The sequence below is a fragment of the Uloborus diversus genome, unplaced genomic scaffold (genome assembly GCF_026930045.1).
Source record: "Uloborus diversus isolate 005 unplaced genomic scaffold, Udiv.v.3.1 scaffold_996, whole genome shotgun sequence".
NCBI lineage: Eukaryota > Metazoa > Arthropoda > Arachnida > Araneae > Uloboridae > Uloborus > Uloborus diversus.
In genome coordinates this window covers 48,216-69,436 of record NW_026559227.1, presented here as the reverse complement: position 1 = coordinate 69,436, position 21,221 = coordinate 48,216, and the positions used below count along the sequence as shown (strand labels likewise).

Sequence of the window (21,221 nt, the reverse complement as noted above, 5' to 3'; positions counted from 1 at the left end):
ATATGTAATTTTTTGAATGCACTACTTTATGGTGTTATGCATAAAAACAAAGGCCCATTTTATGTCAATGTTAGTTTATTTATCGTTTTCACCGTGTCCATTTGAAATTTATACTTCAGATGTGAATTAAAGATCAGTCAAAACTGCGTGAAAGACGACATTTTGTGTGTAATCTTTCAATCCATCAATATTCTGTTTTCTTGTTCTATCTGCCTCGTCAAAACATAATCAGGTCATTCATAGTTCTATTGTGGATGGATGAACAACAACCTTTATTGAATCCAACATGGCGCGATAATGCATGCCACGACGTGGAAGAACACGGAACTCTTGGGTTCTGCTGAAGAATGCCATATTTTATCCAGAATGTTCTTTTCTTGGGTTTATCCATTGATGTCAAATGGTTTCAAAAATCGTCTGAGGAAGTTAAATGACTTATTCGATTTGCCAATTAAGTTGCAAACCTTGTGTATCTTTGAAGCTTCTTCAAAAATTTGCACAAACGTTTCACTGGGAAGTCAAATAACGGAGCCCCAAATTGTTGTGGGAGTGAGAAAAGCATTTCATTTATTTGGAGAATTGCATAAACATTTTGCATGCGAGTTTTATTTGATAGGAATCTTGAAATTTATGTCAGACTTTTCATCTTTTTGTGGACCAATTTTATTAAATGCCATTGTGTCATTGATCGAAAATGCTGGGGCAAATAGTAGCATTTTTCATTATGTTTTAGTGCTGCTTTTTGCAGTCTCTTTTTCTGCTTTGACTACTTCTCATTATTGACTTACGCGAGGGGTCTTGGAACGCATCCCTCGCGTTAGTCGGGTCTCGACTGTATTATATATATTTTTAGCCGTTTTAGTGTATAAAAAAACAAGCTCTGATCTGTGTAGCCGCAGTGTGGGGGGGGGGGGGGGAGCACGTCTTTGAGGAGCCCAACGGCCCAAGAAATTGAAAAAAAAAAAAATAATAATAATTTGCATAACATTACAAATATGCACAGCTGGCCTCTGGGGAGGGTCCCTACCCAAAATTTGTACATCCCAGCCTCATAAAGAACTATATAGTTTTTTCTTTGTTCTTTCTCTCATTTAAGAATAACATCATTACAGTAACAGGAATATTGCAAAGGTTCAGTTCTAAGTTATTGGAATCAAACACACAGTATGAACTCACTCGGACAGGCATAGAGAGACTTAGGTGGTTGCAATGGCTTAGCTACTGTTTCTGCCGCCCGGAGCGGCTCCTCTATTTGCTGCCTTTCATTAAGAAATTACTAATACACATTAAAATTATCGAAATTTATTGAACTTAAAATTAAAAATTTTATTTAAGGAAAAAGACAAACTAATTTAATTCGTATTCTTCCTACAAAAAGAGGGGGGGGGGCCTCTCTCGAAGAATGCTCAGAATTTGCTTCAGAAATCGCCTAAATTTACGTCAAAAATTACTAGCAACATTTGTCAGTTTTAGCCTTGTCTGGTGATGTTAGGAGGTTGGGAGGCTTTTCTAGAATATTTTCTGAAATTCAAGTTTTGAAAATTCCATTTTAGTCTATCTCTTAGAAGACGATAAGGGAATGAAGAAGGCTCAAGAGCTCACTATGAAAATACTTTAATTTTGAACTCTGATGAGCACAGCTCAGGCAGTGAGAAGCAAAGGAGCGTAAATGGACTTTTTCAAGAAGAATGCGTTTAGAATTTAGACCCTAGGTAGGATTTCATTGACATTTTTTTTCTAAATCATGCTGTACAGCAGCACCTACCAGGACTACAAGCCAAAGACAGGGGAGAGTTTCACCTACCACCCGGTAGCAGAAACTGCTAGACGCAAGACGAGCGTTGCAGATTTTTCAGCGGCCTGCAAATAATTTTACAAAAGAACAAAAAGAAAGATAAATTAAGGAAAAAAAAAAAAGAAAAGAAATACAACTTGGCCAAGATCGTTTAGAGATCGTTTTTGGACCGGAAAAGCGATGGGTGGTTTCAGCAAGAAACATAGTCGCCATATTTGGTCATTCACAAGATGGAATTAGATAAGATGCTTAAGTGCCTAAGTTTTCAAAAACAAAGCAGAATTGAATGTTTTATTGTATTGCAAACAAATGAAAATAACTTAAAATGTGCAGCAAATCGTTTATTTTTCATTTTTTAGAGTAATTTTCTTGAGAAATGAAAAGTTTTATATTTAAAATTTCACCTTATTCTCGTTGCTTTGGACGTAGAAGCGCTAAAAACTTTTCCACTAAAGTGTAATCTCATGAGGATTTTTAATTTTAAATTATTACTTCCTTTTACGAAAAAGGAAGTATTGCATTCGCGAAAAAAATTTCACTCAAAAATGGACCTTAATTTCCATTTTGCTCACCCCCGAATGAATGTTTTTTTTTTTTCGACTCGACCACACGTGGATAAGTGCCTAAGAACGTACAGACACGCGAAATATCCATTTTGACGATTAACGAGTTAGTTACAACGAATTTTCTCGTGACGTCTGTATGGACGTATGTATGTGCGGATGTATGTCGCAAAACTCAAGAACGGTATGTCCTAGAAAGTGGAAATTTGGTACGTACCTAGTGAGGTCTAGTTGTGCACCTCCATTTTTGGTTGCATTCGTGTGTTTCTAAGGGGGTCTTTTGCCCCTTTTGGGGAGGGGGGAATCATTGTTAATTTCGATGCAAACTCAAGTGGTGTTATAATTTGGCAGACACTTGACGATATATCGCCAGTCTTTTGGTCTCCAAGTTTTGCCGCCAACATGGCGACAAATTTGACGATTTTTTTTTTTATTTATTTTCATTTTTTTTAAAATCCGATTTCAAATTGGCCACTTTTGGTGATATTTAGAGAGCTAACTATTGAACCGCATTAAATTTTCCAATAATGGAGAAATAACATTAAATTGGTGTAAAAGGAAATCATGTGATGCACACATCACTCGTTTTTTTGCAACAAATTCAAAAATTTATATCTTAATTTTCAGCGTAGTCGCCGTGTTTGGTCATTCCCGTTATATTGGTTCGCAAGACTCTTTAAGTGCCTACGTTTTCATAAACGGAATTGGATGTTTATTGCAATGAAAGCTGTTGAATATTATGCAAAATGTGCCATTTTTTTCGGATAATTCTTAATTATTGTCTTGAAAAATGCAAAATTTTATCTTAGAATGATATCTTATCTTCATTGCTTTAGAGACTGATATGCTAACCTGACGATTTAATCTGAATTGTAGTTTTTAAGGATTTTGAATTTTTTTCTACTTTTATGTAACAAATTCAAAAATCTCTTTAGAATCATGCATTTTTCGCGTAGACGCCATGTTTGGTCATTCGCAAGATGGAAACAGACGAGCCTAAGTTTCCAAAAACGGAATTTTACGTTTACCTCAATACAAACTATTGAAGATTACATAAAATGTAAAATAAATCATGTTTCTTTTTAAATGGTTTTCATTATTACCTGCGCAATTGTATTTGCTTTTACTTATTTATTTATTCATTTTTTGAAAAAAATTTCGAAAACTTATTTTAACTTAAATTTTCCAAAAGCATTCAATACATACTTAAATAAATATGTATTGAATAATTGTTTTTCATAGTGTGCAGAGATCTATTTATTTTTATGAAAGTAGTGAAAACTGCCCATCCCCTTTTTACTTCCTTTTACAAAAAAGGAAATATTGTATTCGCAAAAAAAATTTCACTAAAAATCAACCTTAATTTCCATTTTACTCACCCCCGAATGAATATTGAGTTTTTTTTCGACTCGATAGCACGTGGTGCCTAAGAACGTATAAACACGCGAAGTATCCATAATGACGATTCCCGAGTTAATCACAACGAATTTTCTCGTGACGTCCGTATGTGCGGATGTGCTTATGAAAGTCGCATATTATGCACCTCCCCTTTTGGTTGCATTCGTAATTTTCTAAAGAGGTCTTTCGCCCCTTTTGGGGGGGGGGGAATCATTGTTAATTTCGATGTAAACTCAATTGGTGTTAGTAGTCATACCAAAACCTTACATTTCGAAGGATTTTTTTTCTTTGTCTTCAGTAATAGATTATAAGTATGATTCCCTTATTTTTTTTACACATCAAAGGCGCTGAATCGCCGCCCCCAAAAGTATACCGCCCAGGGCGGACCTCCCCACCCTAGCTATGCCACTGGATGGATACAACATATTTTATGTTCAGAACAACATTTTCTAAAACTAAAAAAAATATTCAAGAAAAACTTTTGAAGTGATTTCAATCAATGATATTTTTTATCACTTGATTTAAATAGTAATTTAATTATTCATGGTTACGATTTCATTCATACATGCAAAGTTAAATTTTCGAAACAGTTTGCAAGAGTTATGTTGAAACAATGCTGTTATAGAAGTATTTAGAGGTGTCCATCCCCCCAAGACCATGGGTACAGCCCCACCTCCCAAACATCACAAAGACTCCTCCCCAAATTGGGAGCCTGCCCCCCAAAGAAGAAAATACCCTGTAAAACTACCCTCCCTAAAAATTTTAAAAGCACAGTCTGCGCCATGACCCCCCTCCCAAGGTGGCAAGCCTATGAAATATTGAAGTTACTACAGTATCTGAACACCATTTGGGCACCTTGTTTTATAGTGAATCTTGATGCAATCTCACAAGTTTTCACAAGTTGAACTCTTTTAATGAATCTACAGTTCCAAAATAATGTTTGGGGGTTTATTTATATAATTTTGCAGGAGTATTTTATGATAATTATTTTTACTTCCTTTTACAAAAAAGGAAGCATTGTATTCGCAAAAAAAATTTCGCTCAAAAATCGACCTTAATTTCCGTTTTGCTCACCCTCGAATTAATGTTGAGTTTTTTTTTTTTCGACTCGATTACTCGTGGATAAGTGTCTAAGAACGTATAGACACACGAAATACCCATTTTGACGATTCCCGAGTTAGTTACAACGAGCTTTCTCGTGACGTCTGTATGTACACATGCACGTATGTGCGTATGTATGTCGCATAACTCAAGAACGGTATGTCCTAGAAAGTTGAAATTTGGTACTTACACTCCTAGTGGGTTCTAGTTGTGCACCTCCCCTTTTGGTTGCATTCGAGTGTTTCTAAGAAGGTCTTTTGCTCCTTTTTTGGGGGAAATCATTGTTAATTTCGATGTAAACTCAAGTGGTGTTACAATTTAGCGGCCACTTGGCGATATATCGCCAGTCTTTTAGTCGCCAACTTGGCGACAAATTTGGCTTTTTTTTAAAAATCTGGTTTTAATTTAGCCACTGTTGGTGATATTTAGAAAGTAAACTATTGAATCACATTAAAATTACCAATAATGGGAAAATGACATTAAATTGGAGTAAAAGGAAGTCATGTGAGGCCCACATCAGCTCGTTTATGTCGTTTATAAATAGAAATCTTCTGTTCAAAAAGTAGATATTTTTAAAAAATCCAACATTTTATTCCTGCTGTTTGTTATTTCATCTTATTTATTGATTTTTTTTTAAATTTTAGATCATGAATGAAATTCTAAGTGGAATAAGAATTATAAAAGTGAATACTTGGGAAGCTTTGTTTTACAACAAAGTAAATGCTACAAGACATGAGGAAATGAAGTACTTAAAGAAGAGGAAGTATTTAGATGCTTTGTGTGTGTACTTCTGGGCTACAACTCCTGTTATTATGTCGTATTTGACATTCACATTGTTTTCTGCTCTGGGCTATGAGTTAACTGCTGCCAGGGTAAGCTATTCATTTTAAATTCTTAATTTTGATCAAATTATCTGCTACTTAGTATTACTGAGTAGTTCTACATCTGAAAGACTTGAGAAATGAATTTGTTATATAGTTTTTAAAATATTTATTTTATTTTAAACTTCCCGGTTAGAGTTCAGATTTAGGTGCGTTCATTCAATGACTTTGATTATTCTTTGAAAAAGAGTTCTGTATCTAAAGAAGCTAATTCTTCAACTGATTGCTCAATCTATGAAAGAAATATAGTCAGGGCCTGATCAAGCTAAAGTGTTGCCCAGATGCTGGTAAACCTTAGTGACCCTGTCACAAAAAAAAAAAAAAAAATCTGCACTTTCAAAGTACTCTAAAAAGGGGAATGTAAGAATAAAATTTTTCTTATTTTGGTGCCCCTAAAATTATGATCCCAAGATCCACAGACTCCCGGTACCGTGAGTTAATCAGACCTCGACTGTAGTTCAGACGAGGCTAACTGGGCAGCATTGGGAAGACTATGCAGATCCTAATTACACCATTGCATATGCTGCCAGGTTAGGTTTGCCCCAACTGTAGTCACTATGGGTTTGTTTGCATAGCGTAACTGATTAACCGCAGTTAACCAGTGACTAACCTGGTGCCTTCTAAAAGAGATATCGATTAATGAAAACATCCTATGGAGGGACTTTTACCATGACATTATCATACCAACCAACCAGTGCAACCGGTTACTCTATGCGAACATATACCCTATGTTTATAGATTGAAAAACAGATTGAACTAATATCTGATCTGAAGGACAGATTGAACTAACATCTGATCAAAAGAAAAATTGAAATCCTCTTGTACAAAAGTCCCTCTCTAAAACGCCTTGTAAAAGTCCTATTTTAACTTGACGCCTCTGACGATGGGGAATGAAAGACCTGTGGAAGATTTTGGAAAGAAAGAAGAACTATCTTCCTTATCTTGCTTATAATGAACCCTGCAGAAGGGGATCTAATTTTGAATAGCATAAACCTTTTATAGAATCGAAACAATTAGCATGGTAAACTAAGAAAGAAAGTGATGTGTTGTCACCTTTTAAGAAGAACTACATTGAAAGTTTTTACTGCAGCCTTTTTTTGGGGGGGGGGGGAAGCAAAAGGAGAGAACAAAAAAGATGCAGTAAGGCAATGGAATTTTACTTTAGGTTTAAGGTCAGATTTGAAAATAATCATTTGCCACTGTCCACCTGATGATTGGAGTTCACTATATGCTTTAATTTGGCGATATAATTTAATGTTTAACCAGACATGTATTGTTTTCGATTTATAAAGTTCTTTTAGTCAATTCATCTTTATTTTTACATCCTGTTTTCATTATGAAAACAGTCCAAAGTTCATGCATGATGTTTTGCATTTCATGTGCTGATTAAAACAAAACTGCGATACATTTCTAATTTACTATTTAGTTAAAAATAAATGAAGAATGAAAAGTCATTAATAAATTTAAAAGTGTCTACTGATCATTGACTACTAAATAGAATTTTGTAAAGTAGTTTAGTTTTCTCAGTGCCGGCAAATTTTTGCTGTGTCAAATGTAACGCATTTATTTTCTTATTTGTTTACTTAATTTTTTAAACTATTCTAGTTATAATGATTGTATTAGGTAGTCAATAAGAATGTAAAGTATGACAAATTGGAGGAATTGGCATGTTGGTCTTTATATTATTAATGTCTGTAGCACATAGGGTTTCCAATCCCGCACCGAATGTCAAATAGAAAAAGTTGCGCTTCTTATGAATGACTTATTATGGATAAGTAGTCTTACCGAATTCTGCAACATCAATTATAGAGCGCTACAAAGTCAGATCCCAATCAGTCATCAAAATATGCTCTATTTTTATTGTGTTCTTAAATTGTAAATCATATTTCATCATATGAGACAGTTTTTCTCGCTCTTCTTGCAGATGTACAAAGAAAGTGATTCAAACTACAGATGATGCTTGTGAAAATAGTCATTTTATGGAGCGGCAAAAGTTGATAAACATTCGAGTGGAAAAAATTTGTAGGACTGGAAATTCCGCAGGATTATGCTCTCAATCCCGCCGGATTAATCCTGCTAAATATCATGCGAGATTCGGGATCAGGAATTTGGTTTTGGAAACCCTAGTAGCACAATATTCTTATACATAAAGCCATGCTCATAAGCTGCAGGGTATGTGTCCATCATAAAATGTACCCCACATAAAAAATACTAACTCATTTACCATTTATGAGATTTCTCTGATTTTTGATGACTTGTGTGGTGTTTTGGATTTTTTAAAACAATTATTGTATGTTCCATGATTTTGTTCCTTAATTTTTAGGTTTTTACTAGCATAGCACTTTTTCATATGTTGATCATGCCTTTAAATGCTTTCCCGTGGGTCTTAAATGGGCTGATGGAGGCTTGGATTTCTCTTAAACGAGTGAATTCATTCCTACAATTACCAAATTTTGATTACCACTGCTATTATTCCATGCCAATCAGTAGGTACTTTTGTTTATTTATTACAAATTACTTGAAGATATTAAATGTATTTATTTGTTTATTAATTTTTTCCAGGTGAAGATATAAAACTAGAAGTTTCTGATGCTAAGTTTGTGCATTCAAATATAAACAATTCTTCAATCCAATCTCTAGATGATGCGGGAGAAGAATTATCTAAGCAACCTTTTTATTGCGGCCCTATTAATTTGAGGTTAATGCAAGTAAGCTGAAAATGTCGTTATAATAATACTTTGACCTTTGCATTAATTTAACTGTGAAGTTTTTTGTTTTGATTCACACATGCAATTTTAAATGCTTAAAAAAATTATTACAAAGAAAAAAGTTCAGTTAAATTTGAGATTTTTCACCAACTCAGAAAGCATCCTTTTAAAATAAAAAAGCATGAAAATGATGCCACCCAAGTTGCTTAATTAAAATTACTTCTATGAGTGATACTAACATATATAGACTTAAAACTAAGTATTGAATAAAATTAAATTAAATTTGTCAATTTTATTAAAGCTCTAGAATTGAAGTGTGTGATGTAACTGTTGAATATTGCATTTAAAAATACTTTTGAGTTATGAGAAAAATATATGTGATTTTTGTTTTGTTGTGGATGAGCATTGTGCTGCTTAATTCGAAATTACCATCGTCTTTAACTGTCCTTATTTATTACGGGAAGTAGATTTTAAATTCTTTAAAATCTTTTAATGTTTATTTGGCATTTCAGCGTTAAAATGTTATTTGAAGGCTCAGTTGTTTCTTTAATTGTTTTTTTTTTTTCATATAAAGCACGTGATATTTACATTTTGCGTTTTTTTCTCATTTCTCTTCTTTGTCTTGTGAAATGAATGAGTCACCAACTATTTTTTTTACTTCTTAATACATTTATAACTGCTAAAAACACTGAATAGCGCTATTACCTTTTGTAAAGGAGGTAGCCCTTTAAACCCCATCAGTTCATATCATGGTTTTGTCACACTGCAGTAATCGGGATAGGATGAAGTGAATTTATTAATAATTTATATTTCAAAGTTGTCTAATTAGTTAGTTCTGCTAGTAAATACACAAATAAAATTAATTTAAAGTTAAAAACCTGTCATATTTTGAGCAGAGCAAAACTAACATGGAACTACAAAATTTATTTATTTATTTATTGTGAAAGCAAGCAGTTGCTTCAAAGCTTCAGAAATTCTTTCTTAAATTCTACCCTAATAACTAAAAAGTTAAAAGAGCTCTTTGAACTTTCTTGTTATTTGAGTCAAGCTCTGAAGAAAAGACTTATGTCTTTTTTCTTTAGAAGTCTTGAAGCAGTTATTTTTATGTGTAAAATTTATTTGCATTGCCTGTGGAATCTTCCTCTAAAGTTTTCTGCTCTTATTCATTTGTTATATCATGATTATGAAACCAAAACTGGATTGCTTTCTTTTTCAAAAATTAGACACATTAAAGGGGAGTGCCCATCCCCTCAAAGGCAACAGTGCACACCCCTTAAATGCTATGGAGTGGAGTGCCCCCAAAGAATTAGAACTGCCTCCAAAATGAGATCAAAACTCTGCCACTATTGCCCCCTCTAAAAATTTCATTGCCGCACTCTGCAGTATACCCTCACTCAGTGGCGTTAAAATTGCATACATCTTAATATATATATATAAAATGCTAATGTGCGTACGTAAAGACAGGGTTTTCTCTATCACCACCAATTCCAATCAACTTCTGCTTGGGGTTGTAAGCACCCCTTGGTCTCCTCGTGGGAATAAGGGAGTTTGGTCGCGGTGGGTGGAAGTGGGTGGTTGTGGGTGGCAAAAATGTGAAAAAGTGTATATCAGTCCTTTTCTAACTTATGAGAACTACGGGAAAGTTCATAAAATTTTAGGAATAGTCTAGAAAACTCTAGAATGTGTGCAACTGTTACAATCGATCTAGATTGTTCTAGACGATTCTCAATATTTCTAGAATGATCTAGAAAGTTCCAAAACATGCACAAACGCTACAACTGACTAAGAATGTTCTAGAAGGTTCTAAAAGGTTCTAGAATGATCTAGAAAGTTTTAAAAGGTTCTAGAATGATCTAGAAAGTTCTAAAATGTTCTAGAATGATCTAGAAAGTTCCAAAACGTCTGTGAACGTTATAATCGACTTAAAATATTCTAGAAGGTTCTAGAAATTTCCAGAATAATCTAGAAAGTCCTAAAAGGTTCTAGAATGATCTAGAAAGTTTCAAAACGTCTATGAACGTTATAATCGACTTAGAATGTTCTAGAAAGTTCTAGAAATATCCAGAATGATCTAGAACGTTCTAAAATTTTTTAGAATGATCTAGATAGTTCTAAAACGTGGACAACTGCTAAGATCTATTTATAATCTTCTAGACTGTTCTGGTACTAGAAATTTCGATATTCGATGGTATATAAACCGAAAGTCAGTAACTTTTCCTCAGTTGAATCGTGCTTACAGTCGCGCAAAGATTAATTGAGTCACGAGTGAACAGTGATCATATAAATTCAAGTGATTTTGACAAGTGAGAAAGAACAGACTATTTGATTATTCCAGATTGTTCTGGTACTAGAAATTTCAATATTCGATGGTATATAAACCAAAAATCGGTGATTTTTCATGCTACAAAATAACATCATTGAAACCAGTATAATGACTGGTAAAGACAAAGGACAAATAGTATTTATACCATGGATACCTTTAATATCAAATGGATTGCTTTTACTTTTAAACGCTTACAACTCCCGGCAAAGCTGGCTTACAGCATTACTATCAACAAAGCACAGGGTCAAACATTTCAAATCTGTGGCGTTGACTTAAAGGAACCATGCTTTGCACACGGCCAATTATACGTTGCGTGCTTACGAATAGGATCACCTCGAAATTTGTTCAATTACAGTCCGGACAATAAAACTATAAATGTAGTCTATAATCAAGTATTGCAAAAAGAAACTAAAAAGTGTGAATGTATAATAGTATGTAATAATAATAGTATGTAATATATATATGTATTTGTCATATGTTGTATGTTCAATATAGTATGTAAATAATTATGAAAATAAAGCATTATTTTTCAATTTACTAAGATGTTTCATATTTTAACTTATAATTAATTCAATTTCAATTAATTATTTAATTAATTTGTTATACTCTCTATATATCACATGTTTAATGGTCGACCAAGTCTCTCCATATTTAAAATAGAAATCTATATTATCTACGTTAAAAACAGAATTCTTAAATATTTTATGTACCATTAAACATGCAATGTATTTTAACCCGAGCAACGCGGGGTTTTGCAGCTAGTTCTTAATCAAAAATGGAACAATAATTCTTTGTGAAAATGAGGGAGAAGAGAAGGGAGGAGAGAGGGAGAGATTCTCTCACTCTGTGGTTTGTGTCAATTGTATTTTATACATATGTTTTAGAAACATTATTAAAAAAAGATATTTTTAGTTGTGTTTTTATGAAAAATGTCTCTTTTTATTAGGGTTCTTATATTTGCATTATTGGTAAAGTTGGGTCTGGCAAGTCCTCCTTCCTGTCTAGTATTTTAGGGGACATGAATTGCATTTCTGGATCAGTTGCCTTTCATGATTCAGAAAGAATGAATGGAATCGGTTATGTGTCGCAAGAGCCATGGATCCAACAAAAGTCCGTGAAGGATAATATTCTATTTGGCAAGAACATGAATACTATGAGATATAGGAAAGTATTGGAGGTCTGTGCGTTATTGGGTGATCTTGAGGTAAATACTTCTTCAGAAATATTTGATAACTGTATTGAATGAGTACTGAATGTGTTGAAATGCTTTGTAAAGATTGCTAATGTGTCAGCAGCAATTAATACTACTTGTTTAGTGTGTCATTTCCATTTTTACTTGTACTTTTTTTAACCAAAAATTTGTCATAATTTTGCTATGAAATGTGTTTATTTTTAAAATTTCACCATACATATACAGTATAACTTTGATTTAACGATTTCCAGGATTTAATGATACATTTCACTGGTCTTAATTTGACTGCATTAAATGTCTATGCTTCTCGATTTAACGATATCTTTGATTTAACGATAACTTTTCTAATTCCTTGAAAATCGTTAAATCGGAGTTGTACTGTTAACAGGCTTAGAAAAAAATCATGATTTGTTTTTGAAAAATAATTAAAATTGGATTTTTTTTCTTAAATTTAAATGAGATTTATTTGATTTTTTTTCTATTATATTTATATATTATTTAGAAAATGTGTGGAACAGTTTGTGTTATAAGAAATAAACTTTAATACAGTAAACCTTCTCTAATGCGGACACTAACGGGAAAATTTTTTTTGTTCGCAATAGAGGAGTGTCAATAATGTTATTTGCATTGGAATCGGGGAATCAAAAATTGACCGCATAAGAGGGGTGTCCGTTAGGAGGGGTTTTACTGTATATGGACTATTCTACTCAAGTAAATACAATCTACACAAAATATTCTATTTAAATTTGAATATTTATTTCTATATTTTAACTTAAAGGCATTCTATTTTTTTTTCTTTTTTGTTATTCAATAATTCAAACTAGATAAAAGGAAATTTTAAAGAACAAATTAAATATTTAATGTGAACTTTTTATTAAAAGGAAAAAAATCACAATTCATGCAACATTTTTTAAGAAAATAAATTCTGAAGATTTAATTGTTTGTGTAAAAACGTTAGTTTTGATGCTTTGTCCACTCCTACAAAAATCGCTACAAAAGCTAAAATGAACAAATCCAAAGGATGAAAGCTGTCTTTCTACTCCAGCAGATGAAACTATGGCTGTTGTTATTTGGTGTATAACCTGGATTTCTGGTTTCTGTGATGCTCTCTCTACCTCCCTCCCATTGCATAAAATAAACCCCACCAGTCATTATGGGTCATTGTATCTGTTATCAATCAATGCTGATTTTTGAATTGGGCCACTTCTTGTTTTTAAATTGGCTACAATGCTGACAAGGCTTGGACATATTCCTTTAATAAATAACAATCCTCGATTACTTTCATCCACAATAATTGAAATTTCATTTTGATTGAAGACTGAGGGTCTTAATAAAACTCCTGCACAATGGAATGCATAAATTACTTGTTTGTTCTACCTATTTGATTCTTATCCAACGCTTTTTTATTTTTTAAAAATTAAGTGCAAACTAAAAAATGATTTAAATCTATGATTATTTCAGAAAAAAAAAAGCAACTGATTTAAATCTAGATTTAAATCATGCCGACTGTGCATGTAAGTAACAAAAATTATAATAATTCAAGACAAATAGTAGTCAAATTCTGAAACATTTTAAAGTAATAATTTAGATTTGCTTTGTCAGAGTTCTTGTTTTCACAGTAAAACTGGAAGTTAAATATGTCTTGCTGTGACAATCATATGCAAATAGAGCTCATCTGCTTAGTCAGTAGTCAACTCAAGAATTGTCTAGTTTACTGTGGTTACGACACTCGGGTACAATGTTGAATTGGCCTCCTGCATGCATTGTTTAGTAATAATATTGTATAGGTATTCAGCTTAGCTTGAGAAAACCTATACTTTAAAGTTTTCTTCAAGTGTGCGTATATACATCTTATATATTGAAATCCAACCATATCTATTATATCATTCAAAATCCCCAAGAAAACCTGATCATTGACGGTCAAACCAGGTATCAAAAATTTTTTAATTTTTCAAGGATTACAAGTGGCCAACTTGAGTTTTTGTACCATTCAAACTAGCAGGGAAATAAACTTAAACATCAATCATCAACAACATTTCATCCATTTGGGATCAATGCAGAAGCTGACAACTTGCTAATAATGCCTGTTTCGAGTGAAAGTGGATAAAATAAAGCTGGTTGCTTTGCCAATAATAATCCTGGTTTGAGCAAAATTGTATTAAGTGCAGGGTGTCTTTTGGTGCAATGTTTTTTTCATCCTTTCCTTTGAAATTATAATTTATGTCCCAAAAGCATCAATTAAAATTCTTTCACTAACTCATTCTGCCTCAGTCAACAAGGGGGGGGGGGAGATCTCCCAAAGTACACTGCTGAAGACAGTGTACTTTAGTACTTCAGGAGAACAGAAATGCACACCAGCTCACCACAGGAAGGGAGGGGGGGGGCAGTCAGCGGTAGTGCAGAAGCTGGCGTTGCAGTAGGCTAGTATAATATAGATATATTATCAGTAAATGGAAATGAAATTAGTCTGAGTTCATTTTATTTCTACCTTTAAACCATCATATAATTGTTCATTAGGAACAATCTATTCATTAAATATTGTGACATTAATTCAATTTGACCCAGACAACAAAATTTCAGTCATTTAGTTATAACTATTTGTATAACTCTTAACTTTCTATAATTAATACAGTCGGACCCCAATTTAACGAATTCATCGGAACCGAAACTTTAATATGTTAAATCAGGATTCTTCGCAATATTGGGGTGCGAATTTTTTTTGAAAAATTGCACTTACATTATCTAAAAGCCCTAGCATGCAACTGCACAAAAGTATCCATAGTTAGAAAGTGTGCACTTTTTATTCAGCATTCCACGACTTATTACACATTAGTTAATTTGAATTTTGTTATACTGAGTAATAGATTTTGACAATTTCCTTGATACTTTACTCGAAATAGTTCTCTTTTGACTTTGTGGAGAGAAGAAAATACTGTGTCATTTGCAGTCTGCTGCATGAGATATGTTTTTAGTTCCCATTCCACTAGAAAAAGTAACCATTTTAATGTAACCACTTTAATGAGAGTTTCCTTATCGCTTTCTGTAACAGAATTTCTATTCCTTGGTTGCTCTCTTGCCTGTTAAGCACTGCTGATTCTAAGAAAAGTCTTTTTCTGCTTCACACAAGATGGATATATCATTTAGAAAACAATCCAATATTTCCTATCTCAAAAATTAACAAAAAAAAAGAAAAAAAAAATCGGCTGTTAAAATAATTTGTTCATTCGAGGTTTATTATTTGGTAATTAGGAGTTTTTGGCTTTCATTTTAGTTAGGGGGAAAACAAAATTTCGCTAAAAGGCAAAATTGTTAAATAGAGGTTCGTTAAATCGGGGTCGGACTGTAGTTATTTATAAATCCTTTTAAATGTAGATAAAAATCTTATTTAAATGTTTGTATACAACAGCATGTCAAAGATATTCATTAAGAATTACTAAAGCTCTTTTAGATGCTTAAGACATCAAATAAAGTTTTTCCAAAGAGAAAGAAAAATGCTGAATAATTTTCTTAAATGTAAATTTTAGACTTTTCCATATGGTGACAATACTATAGTTGGTGATAAAGGAACTACATTAAGTGGTGGACAGAAGGCTCGAATTGCTCTTGCTAGAGCAGTTTATCAGGTAATATTTATTGTTCTTTTTTGTTTATTGTATTTGGTAAATGATATTTTAAGTAAATATTCCTAAAAATTTCAGAAGATTTTGATTTGCTTGATTTAGTCAAAGTTGCAGGCATTATTGTGGTAGTTATACTTGGTGCAATACCATAATCTTTACTTGCATGAAAAAAATTTTGGGAGGAGGAGAGTCAAAGTTTATATTGTGGTCTCTCTCTCAGAGCAACAGTAAGATATCTCAGTGTTAATTCTGGGACTAGACATCTTATTGTTCCTCTAAGGCGATGATATACTCAAGGCATGTATCAAAAAACAACAAAAACCATGCCCAAATAAATAAAAATACATTGGTTTCTCACAACCTCTGGGGGGGGGGGCAAATCCCCCCATAAATCTCAAGTTTATAGTATTATTCAAAGTTGCATCTTGGTACAACAAACTGAAAGCTTGCTAGTAGTGCCCATGCTCTTACAAATTTAAAAACTAATTCAAATTTTAATTTAATAGTTACTTTTTTCATTACCTGAAAAATAAAAGTTATGTAATATACAGTTAGTGAATAAAATTAAAGAAAACTGCTAAACTAATAATGTTATTGGTTTGTTTTTATATGATATGAAACATTTATTTATCATAAATTTGCCACTCATCATCTGAGCACAAATGAACATGAATTCTTCCAATTTTAGTGCTTGCTTCAAAATGCATTATGATCTCTTATTTGATTTTCTATTTAGAAGTTAATGTTTGATTTCTTCTAACATCTAAAAAGCTTTTCTTTCCTGTGAATTAAATATTTATTATTAAAATTATCAAAATTAATGTGATTATTATTACATACACTATTTCATGTAGAAATATTATAGTTTTTTTTATGTGTACCTTTTATTGCTGCAGGATTTTGAAATTTACCTTTTGGATGATCCATTTTCAGCTGTTGATGCTCATGTTGCCGAACATATTTTTTCTAACTGCATTATGGGTCTACTGAAGAATAAAACTCGAATCTTGTGCACTCATAAAAACAAATTTGCAGAGAATGCTGATCACTTAGTTGTTTTCTCTGGTGGAAAAGTATCTATGCAAGGTAAGTTTCATTTGCATTCAATTTATTATTTTGAAATTTATTTTATTTAAATGAGTTATTATTGTATTATATACATTTGCGCTGATATTGGATAGTTTTGTGAAATGATTTTAAAAAGAGAACAGAAAGGAAAGTTTATTCTGGCATTTAAAACGAATTTTTTTGTAGAAAAAAAGTGACTGAAATTTATAGGTGTGCCGTATTGACCAGATATGTGTGATTTGTAGTTATTATTATTATTATTATTATTATTATTATTATTTTGTTCAAAATTTTATATTGGTTTAATCTCAGTATTTTATAAATGGACTTTTATTGTCTTCAATACAGGGTGAGTTCGATCGAATCTGCCATACGAAAGGGGGTGATAAAAGATCCCAAGTGGTGCATAGAACCACCCATTATTGTGTCCAATCCTTAACCGTAACCGAGTTATGGTAAATTTAAGAAAAATGAGTTAAAAAACAAAATTCTGTGAAAACGACCGATTTCTGAAATTCCTGTAAGACCTACAAAGAAAATAAGTACATATTTAGAAATAGCAGACTAAATCCTACAAAATGATACCTTTTGCATTAAGATAGTCGCATTTTACCGAGAGCTACAAGCTTTGAAACATTGGACACACTCAGAATTAAAATGGTGCCAACATTTTTAAACGACATTTTCAAAAACAACCGTAAGAGCTACAATTCGGCAAATCTACCAAAAACTGGCCCATTCCATTAGCTTTCAGATGATACAACAACAAATCATATTGGGCTTCAAGTTCAGCTGAAATTCAGGCTTTTGTTTGAAACAGTGTAAAAATCTGCATTCGTTAAAAAAGGAAACCAGCGAAGAGTTTCAAGAGCAATTCAGATTTAGAAAAGCGGGTAACATTTTGCAGATGGCTACTAGCCCGAGACACTGAAAATCACCATTTTCTAAGAAAGTTATTGTGGACAGATGAGTCGTTGTTCACTAGAGGGGGCATCATAAATTTGCATAACTGGCATCATTATGCTGAACATAATCCTTTCTTAACCCGAAACTCATCATTCCAAACTCAATTCAGCATAAATGTTTGACTTGGCGTAATAGGAGATCATTTAATTGGTCAGTATGTGTTTCGAGGTAACCTAAAAGGAAACACATATTTAGAGTTCATTGAACATCCTTTGCCTGACCTTCTTGACGCTATTCCTGTTCAGGAGAGGGCAGAAATCATTTTCCAACACGATGGAGCCCCTGCACATTCTTCAAATGCCGTTCGAGAATTTCTAACTGAACATTATCCCCAATGGATTGGTCATACGGGCCCCATCCCTTGGCCCCCTAGATCCCCAGATCTGATGCCAGTGGACTTCTCTGTTTGGGGATTCTTAAAACAAGAAGTTTACAAAACGGAAGCAGCAAGTTTGCAAGAATTGAGTGACCGGCTTGATGAAGCAGTAGGGAAACTAAGGAATGAAATTTCTGTAAGTGCAACGGTTGTTTTCTTTCGCAAAAGGGCAAGAGAGTGTATCAGGTGTGGCGGCGACCAATTTCAGCAGCTATTGTAAATTTTGAAGGTTTATTAAATGTACTAATCGATGTTGGTGTAACATTTTTTGTTATTGATTTTCCCTTTGTGAAAAGCACGGGAACGTAATGCTTCTTTTATTTCTACGAATCGTTATCTCATGTGTTTTTTCTCTAAATTAAATATTAAAACTACTATTTTTATATAACAACTAGAGGACCCGACAGACGTTGTTCTGTTCAAACTTTTATAATTGGAATGTTAAAAAAATTTAAACAAACTATGAAGTGTTTGAACCATTCTGTTGAAACAAATAAGTAAAAAAAAATGTTTTAAGCTGCTTTGGTGTCAGAATGCGTATATTTATTACAACTTGATTTATCTAATGCCCACTGAGCAGTTGTTTTATTAACTATTTTTTCTCCCGTATTTGATGGTTTGTTCCTTCAGCCAAACTCAAAAGATAAAAAGCGTTCTCAGATATTAAGTGTAAAAATCTAACTACCCATCTAGAACAAACGGGAAATCCCGCTGCAACATCTCCCATATGAAAAAGAAAAAAACAATCGAAAGGATATCGATTAGAAAAATGATAAAGGTAAAAACAGTTTTCTGAATAAACGAAAATCACTCATCCCCCCCCCCTTGTTGATGTAGAATAAACACATTCTTCAACTAAAATGACTAAAATCTCTTTAAAAACGAAAAACAATTCTTTGCAATTTGAAATATTTCGCCAAATAAACAAAAAATACAATAAATTACATTAGTAGTAGCTTTAAAATGTAAACAATTGATCACGCAACTCTATTGTTTACAGCCAAAGTCGCCACGCCACCACGTTACTGCAATCCAGCCGATCAGTGAGAGAAGCCAACTCCGGCCGATTAGCGGTCCGATCTTTTGAACTAGTTTGTTCTTTCCACCAAAGATAAAGATCTTCCACTGCAATGATCTTTTGTGTACAGAACTACCCTGTTGTAATTTATCTGGACGAAAATAAAATTTGTTTCGTCTTTAAATTCCATCATCTTTTGCTTTAATAATGTACTGATTAGTTATATAATCCTTAAAGTATTCTTGACATTGATGCCAAAACTCAGATGGATTTGAGCCGAGAAACAATTGTTGCTAGGTATGATACTTTCTGATTATTTGGTTAGGAAAACCTAAAGCACCGATCCGGTCACATGGTTCAACTACGACGACAGAACACACGTTTTGGGTGAACCTCTTCCAGTACTTTTCTTTAAAATATATCACTGAACCTAAAATCAATGTTTTCAAGAGAAATGAAGGCTACACTCTCTACGTTTTATCCATTTTCAATTGACATATCACAGTAGGAAATTTCATTACAAAAAGCAGAACTGGCTTTCTTATTGTCCGTTGGCAATGGGTTAAATATTTATTTCAGTTCTCGCTCAACAATAGATTAAAATAAATATTAATCGTTTGGGAGATATAGCCTTCCAATGTTTTTAATTAATTATTTAATTAACGAAAACGTTTCCGATTCGATCCATCGCGCTTCGAAACCATGCTTGCCACAACTTAATTACACACAGAAAATTTGATCAAAATCGGTCCAGCCGTTTAAAAGCCTTATGGTGACAAACGTCCGCACAGAAGATTTTTATATATTAAGATAGCATTTTCTTAAACAAAGAAAGCAACATGCTATCGTGAAACAGAAAAATCAAAACAGAAAAGTGCGACTCTTTGCTGGTTTTCCTTTTTTAACGAATGCAGATTTTTACACTGTTACAAACAAAAGCCTGACTTTCAGCTGAACTTGAAGCCCAATATGATTTTTTGTTGTATCATCTGAAAGCTAATAAAATGGGCCAGTTTTTGGTAGAATTGTCCGATTGTAGCTCTTACGGTTGTTTTTGAAAATGTCGATTAGAAACGTTGGCACCATTTTAATTCTGAGTGTGTCCAATGTTTCAAAGCTTGTAGCTCTCGGTAAAATGCGACTATCTTAATGCGAAAGGTATCATTTTGTAGGATTTAGTCTGCTCTTTCCAAATATGTACTTATTTTCCTTGTAGGTCCTACAGGAATTTCAGAAATTGGTCATTTTCTCAGAATTTTGTTTTTTTACTCATTTTCCTTAAATTTACCAAAACTCGGTTACGGTTAAGGATTGAACACGATAATGGGTGGTTCTATGCTCCGCTTGGGCTCTTCTATCACCCCCTTTCGTATGGCAGATTCGATCAAACTCACCCTGTATATTAAATATTTGTGAAAAGGTATACTTGACACTACCTGTCATATGTATTAAGAATTACTAAATGAGGATTAATGTTTAACGAGCTGATGTGTGCATCGCATGACTTCCTTTTACTCCAATTTAATGTCATTTCCCCATCACTGGCAATTTTAATTTGATTCAATAGTTTACTCTCTAAATATCACCAACAGTTTCCAAATTGAAACAGATTTAAAAAGAAAAAATCGCCAAATTTGTCGCCAGTTGGCAACAAAACTTGGCGACCAAAAGATTGGCAATATATCGCCAAGTGTCCGCCAAATTATAACACCACTTGAGTTTACATCGAAATTAATAATGATTTCCCCCGAAAAAGGGGCCAAAGACCCTTTTAGAAACACTCGAATGCAACCAAAAGGGGAGGTGCACAACTAGACCCCACTAGGAGTCTACATACCAAATTTCAACGTTCTAGGATATACCGTTCTTGAGTTATGCAACATACATATGCACATACAGACATCAGGACAAAACTCGTTGTAATTAACTCGGGAATCGTCAAAATGGATATTTCGCCTGTCTATACGTTCTTAGGCACTTATCCACGTGTTGTCAAGTCGAAAATAAACTCAATATTCATTCCGGGGTGAGTAAAATGAAAATTAATGTTGATTTTTGAGTGAAAATTTTTTCGCGAGTACAATACTTCCTTTTTTGTAAAAGGAAATGAAAATGCGGCTTTTCAATGCATGCCTTATCATTAGGTATTAATTTTTTGCTTCATGTTCATCGCTTTTTTCTCTAAAAAAATTGTGAAACAATTTTTTCTCTA

At 33.1% G+C, this 21,221-nt stretch overlaps 1 protein-coding gene across 1 annotated transcript in view; it reads left to right on the top strand.

The window, feature by feature from the left end:
* Positions 1-297: 297 nt before the first annotated feature.
* The window catches only part of LOC129234093 (ATP-binding cassette sub-family C member 10-like), a 51,750-nt gene continuing 30,826 nt past the window's right edge, over positions 298-21,221 (top strand). Inside the window, exons 1-7 of the mRNA XM_054867983.1 lie at positions 298-702; positions 5,502-5,729; positions 8,062-8,224; positions 8,301-8,446; positions 11,716-11,973; positions 15,486-15,584; positions 16,478-16,667. Coding sequence (XP_054723958.1) covers positions 298-702; positions 5,502-5,729; positions 8,062-8,224; positions 8,301-8,446; positions 11,716-11,973; positions 15,486-15,584; positions 16,478-16,667 — 1,489 coding nt within the window. The remainder of the gene's footprint in view (positions 703-5,501; positions 5,730-8,061; positions 8,225-8,300; positions 8,447-11,715; positions 11,974-15,485; positions 15,585-16,477; positions 16,668-21,221) is intronic.